Consider the following 16,617-nt stretch of genomic DNA (forward strand, 5'->3'; position numbering starts at 1 on the left):
TCTGTAGAGTGTCTCTTCATACAAGATCATTCCTTTACAGATGTCTAGAAGAATGCCCCTTCTTCTTTATCCGCAGAGAAACAATATGCCCATAACTTCCAAAACTAGTTTCAATCACAGCAGCTCACAAAAATCAGCCTGTCTTCCAAATTCCTTTTTTAATAATTTATTTATTTTTTATATTCCCCATACAATTGCACCCCCCTTATTTTGAACCCAATCCCTCCTTTCCCCGCCCCCCCATACTGTGTCTCTGGTTTATAGTTGTTTGTTGATTTTGATTTTTTTCTATCTTATAGTTATTCTTTTTCTTTTAAGTTATTCTTATAGTTATTTCTTTTTCCCTTATTTAGGTTGTCTAGATTGCTGCTATGAGTGAGACCATCCAGTATTTTTCTTTTTCTTTATGGTTTATTTCCCTGAGCATGATCCCTTCCAGCTCCATCCATGTGGCTGCAAATTGCATATGTATCTTTTTTGATTGCTGAGTAATATTCCATTGTGTATATGTACCACATCTTCTTGATCCTTTCATCTATTTTTGGGCATTTGGGTTGTTTCCAAAGCTTAGCTATTGTAAATAGTGCTGCTCTAAATATAGAGGTGCAGATGCCCTTTGGAATTAATGTTTCTGTGTCATTTGGGTAAATACCTAGGAGTGGAATTGCTGGATCATATGGAAGCTCCATTGTTAGTAGACTGAGGAACCTCCAGACAGCTTTCCATAGTGGTTGGACCAGTTTGCACTCCCACCAGCAGTGCAGGAGAGTTCCTTTTTCTCCACATCCTCACCAACATTGTTATTGTGTCTTCCAAACTCTTATGACACTTACTTGCTCATTGTAGTTTTATCTCCCTTGTACTTTTATTTTACTTTTATTATTATTTTTAATCCCTGCCTATTTAGAGATGTTTCATGCACTTAAGAGGTCTGAGCCTTCTCTGTGTCTCCAAACCTAACACAGTAATCATATTTTCACATGCATTTCTGTATCCATTTGTACATACATTTCATATGGCTTGCTTCAGGTACCACGTCTTCAGTACAGACCTGCAGTCCACAGTCTTCAAGCGTTCTATCTTGTTCGAGTCTCCCTTTAATCTGCCATTACCTTTTCCACTGTTAAGACTTTCCAGCACCTCTCTGTGAGCTTCAGCATTGGATACGTGTACTAAGTCTAGGTGGACAACTGCCCAGTAGGAAGCGCAGACAGTCACAAGGGACAAGTCATGGGAAGAAACCAAAGTACTGCCCTTGAGACTTAAATAAGGCTCAGCTGGTGTTTTTACATTGGAATTAGACTATTTCTAAATTAGAGTGTTAGCCCCTATGGCAGGATTGCCTTGTACAAGATAAGCCAACATGTTTCTAGCAATTACACAAAATTCTAGTACCGTGAAGCCAATGTTTAGAACACAAAAGATAGCCTAAAATTAAGGAAACTGGAAAGGGATAAGAAGGAAAATACCCAGGGAATGAGACAGCTGAAGTGGTGGGAGAGATACAGAAGCTGAGGGAGATAAGTGCACACAAGTATCAAATTTGCAGCTGCCACTGGCAGGATAGGAACGGAAAAGATGCCATTATATCTGTCAACTAAGAGGTCCCTAATGACTAGACAAGCTTCACTAGCCTAGTGAGAACAGAATCCAAATCAAGTGGCATGAGAATGAGAGGTGGAGAGATGAAGACATGGTTATAATATATGATTTCAAAAAGATTTGTGGTTTTGAAAAGAAGACTTGAAATGACAGCAGGACCAAGAATTTAGGACTGTTTTTACATAGAGGACATGAGATAATTTGTGGAGTATAAGAAATAAATCAAAAGCATATTCAAAGGAGAGAGAATTAACTCAGGACCGAGAGAGGAAAAAGGACACCTTTACCTCTGTGTTTTAGTGAGAAAAGGGGGGAAAAGAATGAGAACAAATACTAAGTTCTGATGAGAGGGAATGTGTTCCCAAGTGTAAGCTCTTTTTCTTCTGTGAGGGAGAAGATAAGGCCTCTGCTCAGTAGTAAGGAAATAGACTTGAGGACAGAGTTAAGCATCTGGAAGTTGCCTGGGAAGAAACCTGTGGTGCCGGTGCTGTGTGGAGGGACTAGCCTGAGGTTTGGCATCATGATTTGCAAAGGCAACTGGAAAATGATTCTCTCTAAAGGGGCTTCCTAGGAACAGGGGATGAGAAATAGTGGCTTAGGGTTGGGGATGGGGCAAGCGGAAGCATCAGGGGTCACTATGGAAACAACAGTGTGGTGGGAATGACTCTCTAGGACCTTTGGGCAGGGTAGGGAAGGGACACGAGGACAGTGCCCAAGGAGTAGAGACTATGTAAGAGTTGCCGGTTTGTTTAGTGAGTGGGAAAGACTAAAGAAGGTTGTCAAAGAGTGGGATTGTACACTCCAGTCTTCAGAGTTGGCCTATGTCTGGATCAAAGCAAGATTTGAAATGTTCTGAGGGATCTTAAGATAAAGGCCATTACACTCAGAAAGGCACTGGACTGTAAAGCCAGGATGAGCTGCCTGGGATGATGTGTGTGTGGCCTACTAATGGTAGGTAAACCACTAGTCTTGGATGAACACCAGGGAGTGAGTAGAGAAGATGGCAGGGCTGTTGATGGCTTAGCTGAACAATATAAGTCTCAAAAAAAAAAGGCCCCACTGAATAATGGCCATGAGACAGGAAAAAATTTAGGATTATTTATTCACCAATTTATTTTTAGTTCACGACCTCTATCCCCAACTGCTTACTGAACATCTCCTCTAGGGTATACTTCTGGATCATCTTCTTCTAAATGAACCTTTCTAACTTACTCTTTTTTCTCCATTTCTTTAATTCTAGATAGACATTACCATTCATGTGGGCAGCTGTTCTTAAAAATATATATATATTTTTCATTTCTTACTTTTACCACCTCTCCATGTTCTCTATCCAGATTGAGTCCCTCCCTTTATTTGAAAGCACTTACCTCTACTCCAGAAAAAGTAACAAAAGAAACCACTTCTAGGGTCAGACAGACCTGGTTTAAATCCCAGGTCAACTATTTCTAGCTGGAATGATACTGGGCACATAAATGTCCTGAACCTTATTTTCTTCTGTAACATGCTTAAAATACTAGTTTTAATCACAGAAATTATAATAAGATTTAAGTGAATTAATTCATGTTAATTAATGTAAAGGAAATAGTGCAGAATCTGGCACATAACAATCAGCCTCAAAATTTTGAAGACCCATTAATTTTGGAAAACTATTCCTCTTCTGAAATATTGTCTACATACTGTCTACAATTTTTTATGGATGTTTTATTATTAATATGCTTATTCATTCTGACTTACATATTATACCAAGTAATTTTAATTGTATGTGCTTTCTTACACACTTTGAATCATGTCCTTTAGACAATTAATACCTACAAATTTGTTTTATTATTGGTAAATTTTTATTAACAAAAGAATTCCCAGTACTTCTTATTTGTAAACACAATGAAATCACTGATAAATCTTTAAACATGCCTTTGTTAAAAAAAAATACATAAATTCTAAGCAAAACATCCTCACCAATATGTGGTGGTTTCCAGGCAGGATCAAAATGACTTACTTTTTTTTCACAAAATTTTATGATGGAAATCATTAATAGCTGGGTTTTGAACATGGAGGAAAACAAACTGTTAGTGACTGTTGGCCCCTGGGCTTTAGTGGCCTCCCCCACCCCACCTGTCAAACCAACATTCACATTCTCTTCTTACTAATCCCTTCTTAAAGCTAAATTCTAAACCCCCCGCCCCGCCCTTAATCAGGGCAAAGGTTCAGAGTAAGAGGGAAAATAAGGACATTACAAACCCTGACTGGTGAACTGCAACATTTTCCACTGCCTGTCTGCTATGCTATCAAGATCAGCACCTCTTCCTCTTCCTGGTTATCTTTACTAGTCTCCCCCAACCATTAACTTTGAACCTGAGTACTTACATTTTTTAACACATGAATATGATTGGGCAAACATCCCATTGTGAGGAAAGCAGCTAAATGGAAGCATGGCTTGTGTGGCGACTTTGCAAAAGTTATTCAGTGAGGCACCCAAAATTCAATACTACTGATAATTGTCTTCCATGAAAAGAGTCAATAGCAGCATTGGGTTAGGATTAAGATTTGCTGACATTTAATGGCAGATATCTGGTAGTAAATTCTCTTAATGAACATCCATTCTGTGGAAGAAATCTATTAGAGACAGCAGTGGCAAAGATTAAGAGATAAATGGCTGTAATTTTTTCCTCCCAAATCTTCACATTCTACCCAGATATGTGTGCACCACCATCCTTTGCTCATTCACGAGCGATAGACTAGATGTTCATTATAGAAGCCAGCAGCTTGCTCTGAACTGTAATTCCAGAAAATCCATTATTTGCATGAGAGCTGATTATGAAAAGCAAAAGTAGTTATTTTTACATGTGTGCCTGCAAACAAAAACATCTAAGTGTTCTTAAATATTCCTATGTGGATCCATAAAAGAAAAGAAAATAGTCAAAGGACAAAGTCTACTCCATAAAGAATATCGAAAAGGAGGAAAGTATTAGTTTAAACACCCACACTGCTTCTCATATCAAACAGAGGCACCAAAACGGGTAGAAATGTGTCTTTGTTCGCTCCCAAATCGGGTGCATCCCATAACAGAGAAAAGGAATTATGGCCAGCTCCAAAGTCCTGGGCTTATTTGCCCAGTGGCCTAAATCAGTCCCCAGTCCAGCACAAGACACTGAGCAAGATGCATAATTATCTCAGGCCACTAGGGTAAGCACTATTCCTGGCAACTCGGCAGGTAGCACCATGGATGAGGGCTTCTAATTCTCTTTGGTAATTTGGTTCTGTGTAAACTGAGATTTTTCTTTCGGTATTTCAGTCAGATAAGCAGAAAAAGCCAGCTCCTGACATGAGATAGAGGCAATCAAGGTCAATGTCAGTTCTTTTTCTATGTAGTTATCATCTCCTTTTCCCTGTTGCCGCCTCTGACACTAGTCCTTATATTTTTATCTGATTATCAAATACCTAATGAGAGATACTTTGGCAACCTCTGGTGCTCCCTCAACAGCCCCAAAGCCTCTCAGCATAGGGAATACCACAAATATTCTGCAAACTGTCCTTGAAAGGCCAAACTCAACCCCAAAAAAGTACCTCCCGTGGGTATTTTGAAGGTGAGGTTGAGACCCACACCAGCTTTCACCAAAGGCAATACCAGCCAACTGAACTTGCCTATTACCAATTCTCTAATTCTTGGCTTTGCACTGTAACCACAATATACTCAGTTATTACTTCACACAGAAAGGAAGAGGCAAACCTTGCCATTCCCATGTGGAAGATGGTGAAACAGACTTTTAAAAGAATTGTCTAAAATGAATTCAACAAAGCAGTGTTGCAGCTGGAAAGTAGATCAGCTGACACCTGTCCCCAGTTTTGTAGGTCACAGACTCTTTGTAAGTTTAGAACAGAGTTTTACTTACCATAGTCCTCCTTGAAAGCGTCTATTTACTTTCTCAAACTGTGGATACCAGTGAAGAGGTACCAGGTGTGCATTCCAGACACTCATACAATACACACAAACTCAGCAGTCTGCCTGTTGTCTACATAGCTCAAGAATTTCTAAGGTTGTAGAACAAATGAAGCATTAGGGAGAGTAGGCTCTGGGAAAAAAAAAAAAGGAAAGCTCCCAGGCTCCCGCAAAGACATTAAAAACACCCTCTTCATCATTACAAATAAAATAACCACTTTATTTTATGCTCTTTCAAACGGCGTTCCTCCCCCCCCCTGCATCTTCATTAAATAAACGCAAACACATGTGTTTAGAAATGGGTAGGTGTAAAAGAACATTCTGCACAATCACAGCCAGGCTGCGGCTGATTTGTATCATATGCACACATATCTGGGGGTATTAATTCATGATGACAGCTGAGCATGACAAATGCAACAGTACACAAGTTGGAATGCAGAAAAAAAATGCAACTACAAACCCCCGCACATGAACAGACACACAAGAGTTTCCCCTCGACACACACGTGGCCTCCCAGGAGCTCAACCACATCGATAAACCCCAAACACAAGCCCCCGAGGCTCGGCGCCCACCCGCAGCCCCCAGCCGAGCAGCCGCGCGCTCCGCTGCGGGCAGGGGCCGTGGCGCGTCCCCGGGCACTCGCCCTCCCGCGGGCGTCCCACGGCGCGGCCCCCCGCGCCCCGCACGGTCCCGCCAGCCTGGGAGGCTGTGGCTCCGGGGCGCGGGGTGGAGGGTGGGGGGCAGGGCCCGGGGCGGGGGGCGGGAGCGCCGCGGGGCCGGGCCTCGGCGCCCGCCCGGGGAGGGGACGAGGGGCGGGCGCGGGGCGGCGCCCGGCTCACGTGGGCTGGCGGGAGCAGCTGAAGGTCCGCTCCGGAGCCGGGGCTGTCCTCTCGCGCGCGGCGCTGGCCGGGGCGGCGGCTGAAGAGGAGGCGGAGGAGGGGGGGGAGGACGAGGAGGAGGAGGAGGAAGGTGGCGGCGGCCTCGGCGAAAGAAGAGGGGAGGACGGAGGCGGCGTCGGACTGGAGCCGAGCGGCGGCGCGAGCAGCCCGGGGCGCTGTCGCGAGCTCGCCGGCTGGGCCCCCGCCCCAGAGCTACACCCTGCCGTGCCCGGCCCTGCCCGCGCCCGTGCCCCCGCGGGGAGCGCGCCGGGGCTGCCCCCCGAATGACGGGCGGAAGGTTCGACTTCGACGATGGCGGCACCTACTGCGGCGGCTGGGAGGAGGGCAAGGCGCACGGGCATGGCATCTGCACGGGGCCCAAGGGCCAGGGCGAGTACTCGGGCTCCTGGTCGCACGGCTTCGAGGTGGTCGGAGGCTACACCTGGCCCAGCGGCAACACCTACCAGGGCTACTGGGCGCAGGGCAAGCGGCACGGGCTGGGGGTGGAAACCAAGGGCAAGTGGATGTACCGGGGGGAGTGGTCACATGGTTTCAAGGGGCGCTACGGGGTCCGGCAGAGCCTGTGCACCCCCGCACGCTACGAGGGTACCTGGAGTAACGGGCTGCAGGACGGGTACGGCGTGGAGACCTACGGGGACGGAGGTGAGCGGCGTCGCAGGCGGCTCGGCTGCTCGGAGAGAGCGCGGTGGGCTTGGCACAGGCTGCGGGCGACCGGGGAGGACGCGCGGCGCACGTGTCCGGAAACCCGCCAAAACACCTGGGAAGACTCCCGCCCACCTGCCGCGCCCGCCCGCCCCCAAAGGGTGCGTTAGGACGCGCGACTAGTGTGCGAGGGTTCGAGCTGACCCGGTTCGTGGAGCCGGCGGTGTGTCCACACCCGCGGGAGCAAGGCGTGAATGCACCTGGCCGGCGCCAGCGCCTCTCCGCCGGCAGGAGGGAGCGCCGCCCGGGAGGGTTGGGCTGGAGAGAGGACGTTGTCACTTGAGCCCGTCACATTACGTTCCTGAGCCCTCCTCCCGGCCGGGTTTGAAATTGCCACTCCGGTAGCTGGAGCGGACGCCCTGCGCGGGTGAGCCTGGCAGTGGGTGCTTGACCGCTCCCGGCATTGGTTTCACGTGGAATCGTATTTCGCTTCTGGTCCTCTAAGCGCCTAAAGATAGAAGCCAGAACCCCATAACTAGGATGCTGGGGAATTGCCGTTTATGGGGGGTGCGTTTGAAAACTTCGTGGTTATAGAAGAGGAGAGACCACCTCATGCAGGTGGGGGCCAGAGGTTACGGAATTTTCCTTCGTAGTTGGCATTCGGTTCCTTAAAGCATTGTTTTTCTATCAAAAAAAAAAAAAAGGGTACTCTTTCCCGACATGGAGATCTCTGGATAAATCATTAGGAAAACATTTTAGAAATGAATTGTACTTAAAAATACAATTGAATTGAAAGAAGGTATGCTCTGTAGTTAAGTTAGCAGCTACGTTTATTCCAGAGAATGACAGAACTGATTACTGTCTTGTAGTGAGATGTATGAGATAAAGAGTTTGCTAGCTTTGAGCAGAATTCCCTTCTTTTTAATATTTAACAGTATTTGAAAGAGACATTGTGTGTGCAGAGTTCCTTTATTTGTTTTAATTTAGAAAGAAGTATACGTTATGGAAACAGGTGTCAAAACCTGATGAATTTCCTTGTGAACAAGCTGAGAAAGATGAATGGCTTATGCTTTGGCAAAATACATTTTCTGATAATAAGCAGTCATATTTAATTGAAAAATGTTTAGAAGGCTATGTCACCCTTTGGAATTAGAGTTGGAGGATATTAAAAGGATCCAATTAAAAGTTTCTCCAGCCCACTGCAACCCCAGTTATGCCTTTGCTTATATAAAAGCTTATACAATTTGTACACTTCACTTACTCAGAACACTTGAACCGTGTTTCAAATGCAAAACAGCAGAATGGTAGGATTTGCTAAAAGGACATCCTTTCATCCTACAGTATAAACAAAGGATATGGTTCTCATGGATTAAAAGAGAGGGGGAAAACTTTCCCTACTACTTTCATATGGGCTGCATGAATCCTGAGTTGCACGGTAGTTAATTAGGACCCTAAATGTTCTGAATAGTCTTAGAGTGCCTTGGTTGACAGCCCTATAAACACATTAGCTTGTGACTGAATTTTATTAGAGGCCCCAGCTCTACAATCCAAGTTCCATGCTCAAAAGTGGAATGCAAAATTTATTTTTTAGATGTGTGCCTTATTTTATAACCTTGGGAAGTTAAAAATACATCTTCCTTGAAAGTTCCTAGTCATTAAACAAACCTTTGGTTTAAAGTACACATTATACCTAGTAATCAAAAAATATATATAGTACAGTAAAAGTTGTCTATGTGTTGTAGAGACTCAGTAGGTATCCAGGATGACTTTAAAGAATAATCTGCCTTTTTAAAACTAACTTAAAAAGACCTTAAAATTTGGCTTCACCATAGGACTGTGGTTTTCTTTTTCTTCCCAAAAAGAAAAAAAAAAAAAATTGAGTATGCTACCAATGGGGTAGGGAGGGGAACCTCTTAAAAATAACTTGAGTTAAACTACTCTGAGCTAGTCAATTTTCTACTTTCTTTCACGTCTTTCCATTTAGTTAGAACAGCCTTAATCATAAACCTGGGGGGTCTAAGTGGAAGTGTATTGTCATAATTTATCTCATACAGGGGGTTTGGACAAAGTAAAAAATACACCTTTCCTATTCTTTAGGAGTTGTTTAGCTTGTTTTTTTTTTCCCCCCTCCACACCACCACATGCCCAACCCTGTACACCCTCTGTCAGATTTAAGGAGACTAATTCCATGTATTTTGCAGTGACATTAAACTGGAGGAGGAAGGAAGTAGTAACTCCACATGAGAAACATCACTTCATTTATTTTATTAGTGATTTGTGTGTGAAGTGTTGCTGACATAGAAACCCATGGAATATTAAGAATAAATTAGTGCCATACTAGTGAAACCCAAGTCTGGGTACCCAGAATGCTTTGTGCAAATTGCCATCTGCTGCACTTCGTTTTCTTCACCTGTCATAAAACTATTGAAAATATCTTGGAAGTCACATTGTTTTGTTAGCTATTTGCATATTTGCATACACCCATTCATAGCATGCAACTAAGTTTGGCAGAGTACGGTTTGAATTTGACTGGAGTTCATTCTGAACCATACTACAAGACTGCCATTAAAATGACTATAGCTTGAAAATCAGCTTCCAGGTGAAAACCCATAAAAATAATTGACGCTTGTGAAATATGTATCTATATTTAAAGAATCAAGAGGTGCAAATTAGAACTTTATTTGAGCAACAGTGGGACCTACTTGCTTCAAGAAAGGCCTGTTTTCTAGGTTTATTTATTAAATAAAGTAAATCTGTTTTAAATTTGAAGTGAGCTAGCAGTTTGATTGTAAATTGGTTTCTAGGAATTCCTCCATACACAGGGATTTAACAGGGATTTAAATTGGAGGAATGTGGCCCCCACTCTCTAGTTGAGAGTTAAGCAGAGACCTAACTTTCTAATTACTGCTGTTGCTTTAAGCTGCTTAAATGTGCAAGCAATATTTCTTTGGAAAGTTGAAAGACTTGTCTTAACTTTTAGAGATAGTAGTGTAAGGAAACTAGTTCATATTCTTTCATTTACTATGAATGAAACATTTACTATGCTTGCATTTTAAAAGTGTCTATTTATTGATATCAAACAGCACCCTGGAAATTGTTCTAGCAAATTAACTTATCATTAAATAGAAAAGGTGATGCAAGGGGTTAAGACTCAGCACTATCAAGCTATCACCAGCCACTGCAGCAGGAGTTTGATCCCCAGCCAGGGGGCTAACCCACATGGTGCAGCAGACCTCTCCTGTCTCACCCACTGCTCCCCCCCAGCAGTATATTTCAGTCAATCCACCTGTTCTGTTCCCCTCTCCGACTCTGGTGAATCCTCATACACACCCCCTCCCCACACCTCTCGCCTACACCCCAGTTCTTGTATGCATACATAAATGAAATAAATCTTAAAAAAAAAAAGTTAAAAGGAAATGATAATAGCATTCTTCATTTATTTGAACAAACAAAATAAAACTAAGCTGGTTTGTTTTAATACACATAAGTTAGGCTGTATAATCTTTACCCTAGAATTTAAATTTGATTTATATGAGGAAAGGAAAAATCAAAACTGAAATTTCCTAATAACTCAGTTGCCTTCCATTAAGGTAGTCATGGTGTTTGGAGGTGGCTAATATTCAGGAGGAAGCTTCTTAACCTGAAATGTTCTTTATAACTAGCTTATCCTTTGGGAATTCTCCTTTTGGGAAAGCTCTTTCCCACCCACCTCAGTAGGTCATAGATTAAAGATTAACGCTTTCACATCTACCCAGAATATGACATTCAGATACCAGACCCTTTTAGTATTTCAATGTGTCCCTGCTAGTGTATGCTTACATTAACAGTAATATTTCAGAACAAAGAGAAAGAGAAGGTAGTCTTCAAATTAATCAAAACTTATGATTCTGGAGCCATCAGATTATTAATATATAAGTGCAGCCCATGTTATTAATACTGTGATATAAAACCACTCACATTATTGTTCAGTATTTAATAATTGTGTGCTGTGCAATGGAGATCTGTGTGTGGCAATAGAAAATGAAAACTGCAAAGTATATCTACATAATCTGAAATTAAAAGAAGTCTAGATAGAGTGTAGTCATAATTTTTACAAAATGGTGAATAACTGAGTAAGTAATAGAGAGTAATTGCATCATAAAATGTCCACATTGCCTCTTTGGGGAGGATACAATAATTTAAAACTTACCTCTAATTAAAGGAGATGGCCTTGATTTTGAAAAGAAAATTCTAAGTCCTCTAATCTTAACATTCAGTTTCTCCTAACGTTATTTTTAAAAGCTCTGCCAGTTTATTTTCTAAATGTCATTACTAATTTTATAGAAAAATTCACTGCAAACAAATGCTTTGTATAGGAGATTATCCTATTCCTGAAAGGGCATAATATTCTTTTAAAAAATGATCTGATGTCAACAAAGTTTGAAAGGACACTGTCAGACACTGCTGAGTTGAATTCCATACCATTAAGAGTGGAAGCTTTTCTCTGACCTTATCTCAGCTTTTATCTGTTTTCTACAGTAGCCAGGGTGAGTGCTCTTTTTAGCCACGTAGATGTTTACTTTAAGTCATCAAACACCTACAGACCACTATACCCAAGTCATGAGTCTGGAAAATTTTGTGTCCTCTTAGGAGTTAATTCCTGGCCTCAGGATGTATCTAGTCTATGATGTGATTGACAGTGTGGTGGCAGAGGCTGGGAAAATCCAAGAAGAGAATGACCAGGAGAAAGAAGAATTTTGTTAAGTCATATGGGACAAAGATTAACCTTTTTACTTAGAAATACAAAATGTTAAAAAATTGCCCTTTTTTTTAGCACTAATTTCCTATATTCAGGATATAGTGTTTTCAAATCAGTCTTAGCCCATCTAAATAATAAACTTGAATTTTAGTTTACCTAACCCCCAAAAAGATGAAAATGGTACAAATTTTAAGGTAATCTGTTTAAAGACCGGTGTCCCAAGTATTCATTCAGATCACAAATAATTTTAACTCTCTGAGCTTCTTGGAATGTTGTACTGATAGACCTAAAAGTCAATTTGTGTTTTTCAGCTAAATTATTAAAATGAGAATAAAGTTCACAAAGAGAACTCTCTTCATCTACCTTCCTAAGACGGGTTTTTGAAGTGTTGCTTTCAGGAGAGAAAAAATTATTTTCTAATGATCATACAAATTTTTAAATGGAAATGACCAGATTATTGGAAAATCCAGTACAATTACATTACAGCCATAGACACAAAATTCTAGGGCGGGAATTCACACGTGGAGGGAAAGTATCCCTTAAAGGTTGACTTGGAGAGGCATGGCATTCCGCCTGCCTGCTCTGCACGCCAGGTACTCCCAGTGCCTGGCCTGGTGACTTGCAGGTGATCATTGCGCATACCCCCGTGCCTGCCCCCTCCACTAACGCTCGGTTTCTTGTGATCTCTCCAAGGTACCTACCAGGGCCAGTGGGCCGGCGGCATGCGACATGGCTACGGCGTGCGCCAGAGCGTGCCCTATGGCATGGCCACAGTGATCCGGTCCCCGCTGCGCACCTCGCTGGCCTCGCTGCGCAGCGAGCAGAGCAATGGCAGCGTGCTCCACGACGCCGCGGCCGCAGCTGAAAGCCCAGCGGGTACCCGCGGTGGCTTTGTGCTCAATTTCCACGCAGACGCCGAGCTCCCAGGCAAGAAGAAGGGTGGCCTCTTCCGAAGGGGCTCCCTTCTAGGAAGCATGAAACTTCGCAAGTCTGAATCCAAGTCTTCCATCTCAAGCAAGCGCAGCTCTGTCCGCAGCGACGCGGCTATGAGCAGAATTAGTTCCAGTGATGCCAACTCCACAATCAGCTTCGGCGACATAGATTGTGATTTTTGCCCCGTGGAAGACCACGTTGATGCCACTACCACGGAAACCTACATGGGCGAATGGAAGAACGACAAGCGCAATGGTTTTGGCATTAGCGAGCGCTCCAATGGCATGAAGTATGAAGGCGAGTGGGCAAACAACAAGAGGCATGGATATGGCTGCACTGTGTTTCCTGACGGCTCTAAAGAAGAGGGAAAGTACAAAAATAATATCCTGGTCCGTGGAATAAGGAAGCAACTTATACCCATACGAAATACAAAAACTAGGGAGAAGGTGGACAGAGCAATTGAAGGTGCACAGAGGGCTGCCGCCATGGCGAGAACCAAAGTGGAAATAGCAAATTCAAGGTATGTAAACGCTGGGTGTATGGCTTTGCTGGGTTGTTCAAAACAGTGGAATACCAAATGTTAATGTTTGTCGGTCTGTTGGTGACCTCACCAAATCCGTCCTACAACTGCCCAACCTGGAAAATGATTAATCCATTAGAATGCCAGTCAGAGACGCACTGTTCCAATAACCATCAGCAAAAACTGTTGCAAGCACATTGAGGTCCCCTTCCTATTATAAACTACTTCCCAAATACTTAATAGAGTTCAGTCAGATCCTGTGTGCATTTTCCTGAGAAAGCTTTTTTTTTTTATGTCATTGAAATGGAGCCACAGAGTACACTGTGCTTTGTGTCATAAAGAAAATATCCATCTACATGGAAACATTCCTAGTATAGATGAGTCCCTTTATTCTAATAGTTAAGTTGCAGGTGTGTATAAATCTTCTTAGAAAATCACTGTAATTTATGAAATTCAAATTCTGTTTATTGATGACTTGTAGGTGAAATTGGTTTTTGAGAAAGATACAAAGATCTAGATATGGCAGAAGTGGGAAGTTATATGACAAAATCTACCATGTGTTCTTTATAATCACAACACTCATGGGAAAGGGAGAGGAAGTGAAATTCACAAGAATGGCCACTTTCTATGCAGGAAAGATTAGATCACTGGTGTGTTAAAGGAAAGGGGTGGGGGGGGACCTGACATGGACAGATGGGACTGTCAGTGTGCTGTGTGCCAAGGTTGGAAGAAAAGTAGAGCAGTAGAAAAGGGCTGTAGTGAGTCAGAGAAAGCGGGTGCATAATAGGCTGAGAATTGAGGTGTATGTGGGCACAGGACAGTGTGCTTGAAGTTTTGCCATTAGTACCTGGGTTTAGGGATCCAGAGAGGTGTGGAGAAATCTGTTGGGAATAACATTTTATTAGGGATAAATTTTGTATGTTAGAAAAGAAAGTAAAAAGAATAGTTATACATGGAAATTTTTATTTTTTGGCTTAATTTAAGATGTTCTGATTGGCCAGTTTTGTGTGACTTGAGACATATACTTAATGTAGGATATTAAAAATCCTTTTCCTTCTTCAGTAATATTCTTTCACAGAAATGAACTTCCTTTTAAACCACAAAATATTAGTGTGGCCTCAGGTTTAATTTTTAACATTGAACTAATGAGTCCCATTTTTTTTTTTATTTGAACCAAAGCAAATTTCTGGTATTTGAACTTTTCATCTACCAAAAAAAAAAAAAAAAAAAAAAAAAACCCACAGTGATTTGATATGGCTCATCTTAATACTTCCAGAATATGATGTATGTATGTCTTAAATGCCCCTTCTTGATGAGACTGTTTACTTCTGAGTGTCTGAAACACTAATTGGAAAATAGAAGAAGTCTTATGACATTTTTAGATACATTAAAAGCCTTCCAATTTTATCCTAAACTAATCCTATTTTAAAGTTAATATTCATGGGCCTCCATGGTGGCGCAGCGGTTGAGCGCTGGGTTGCGAAGCTGCCCGCAGCCTCTGCAGTGCCGGTTCGATTCCCGGCTGCTCCCCGGCCACCGGAGGAGGGTCCCACATGGCGCGCAGACCTCCCTGCCGCCCGCTGCTCCCCTCAGCAGTGTACTTCGGTCCTTCTGCCTGTTCTGCTCCCCGCTCTGGCTCTGGTGAATTCTCTCACCCTCCCGCGCTTCTGACTGTACCCAGTGCATGTATAAACAAAAACAAACGAACAAGCAAATAAATAAATAAATAAAACATGCCTCTATTTAAAAAAAAATAAATAAATAAAGTTAATATTCATTATTAACACAAACCTTCATGAAATGCCTTTTTTGCCAAGCATCTTTATTTTAGATCATTGTTTACTCTGATCATCAAGCCATGCTTCTATTATTTTTTGGTTTGCTTGTAGATAGGATACTGGCACATCTCTCCCACCAGCTTCTCTGACCCTTCTCAAGCCGGTGATACTATCTTTTATTAACCTAACCTCTCCTTTTAAATGTGCTCCTGGGTTCTTCCATTTTATTTTTCATCTCATAACCAGTGATATACTAGAGGCAGTTCAGTCTTGGCAGATGGAGAATAAACCTATGCCGAAAGTTATAGTAAATGTCTGTACTTGCTTTAATAATTCACTTTATTATTAAATTTGAGAAATCTGTGTAATGATAGGGAACTCTTTGTGATGCAAATACAATCTTTGGTTATACTCAAATCAAAACTCTAACCCAACTCCTAGCCGTGTTCTCTCTGTTGAAAGTCTTTTGGGGGTAATATTATGTAATGTGGAATACTGTGTAATACAGTTTATAATCAAGAAATATTTAGTTTACTGTATTATACTTTTATCCAGTTAATTTCATAGAGATTTTACTTAGGTTAAAAAATGCTCAATTTGTTATGCTAACTGAAATAAACCAATCACAGGTCAGTAATGCGTAATTTCACATATGAAGTATCTCCAAATGGTCAAGGTAAAAGAAACAGAGTAAAATGGTTATTGCCAGAGGTTGGAAGGAGAGGGAAATTGGAAGTAGCTTTTAAGAATAAAATCCAGAGAGCTGCTGTTGAACCTTGTAGCTATAGTTAACATTACTGTATTATGCACCTAAAAATTTGTTAAGGGGATAGAACTTATATTAAGTGTTCTTGCCACAGTAAAAAGAAAATATTTTTTGGATGACACAATAGATAAAAAAGTTTAAATGTTTTATATGTTCAATGTTTTATATTTTCTTACTTTCATCCTTTAGTCCCCTTTCCAGATATTTTGCTTTAATGACTACTTAAGATACAGAATTCTGTGCCTTGATTTTATAGAAGGTAGCTGGAGGACTGACATGTCCTTTATAATAACTAATTTAAAGTTCTATATCCTCTTTTAAAAAGTGTTTGAAGAGAAGATTCTATTAGGGCTTTGGATATGGCTGCCTATGGGGGGAAGCACTTTTAGGGATATTATTATTATAAACCCTGGCCCTTTGAAATGCCTATCTGTTCACTCCTGTCTGCCCCTCTAGCCGTTGTTATTAATGGTTTTGTTTTTTAAAATATCAGAAGTTTTAGAACATAAAGTGACCCTATTTCCCTCCTCCTGTCCAGGTAATGGCAGAATAAGAAATCACTGGTTCATGATTTAACAACAAAGGAAGATGATCAATTAATAGTTACTGACCATTTCAGTTTTCCTCCCAGGTAGTGGTCATCATCATTCTATCACTGTTATTTCTTATACTATAGAAATTTTTGTTTCTTAAGTCCCATCAGCCTGTTTTGTCTAGTAGCAAAGCCTCAAGTTAGTCCTGAGGGGACACATTTGCATCATCCAGATTTGTCTCCACAGGGAAATCAGGAGACATGGAACCA

General features: G+C 41.8%; 1 protein-coding gene across 1 annotated transcript in view; it reads left to right on the forward strand.

Annotated features, from left to right (window-relative positions):
- Window positions 1–6,701: 6,701 nt before the first annotated feature.
- The window catches only part of JPH1 (junctophilin 1), a gene marked incomplete at both ends in the record, with an annotated part of 76,459 nt that continues 66,543 nt past the window's right edge, over window positions 6,702–16,617 (forward strand). The window contains 2 exon segments of the mRNA XM_084230241.1: window positions 6,702–7,080; window positions 12,512–13,271. Coding sequence (XP_084086367.1) covers window positions 6,702–7,080; window positions 12,512–13,271 — 1,139 coding nt within the window.

This window comes from Talpa europaea (genome assembly GCF_964194135.1).
Source record: "Talpa europaea genome assembly, chromosome: 3".
Lineage (NCBI taxonomy): Eukaryota > Metazoa > Chordata > Mammalia > Eulipotyphla > Talpidae > Talpa > Talpa europaea.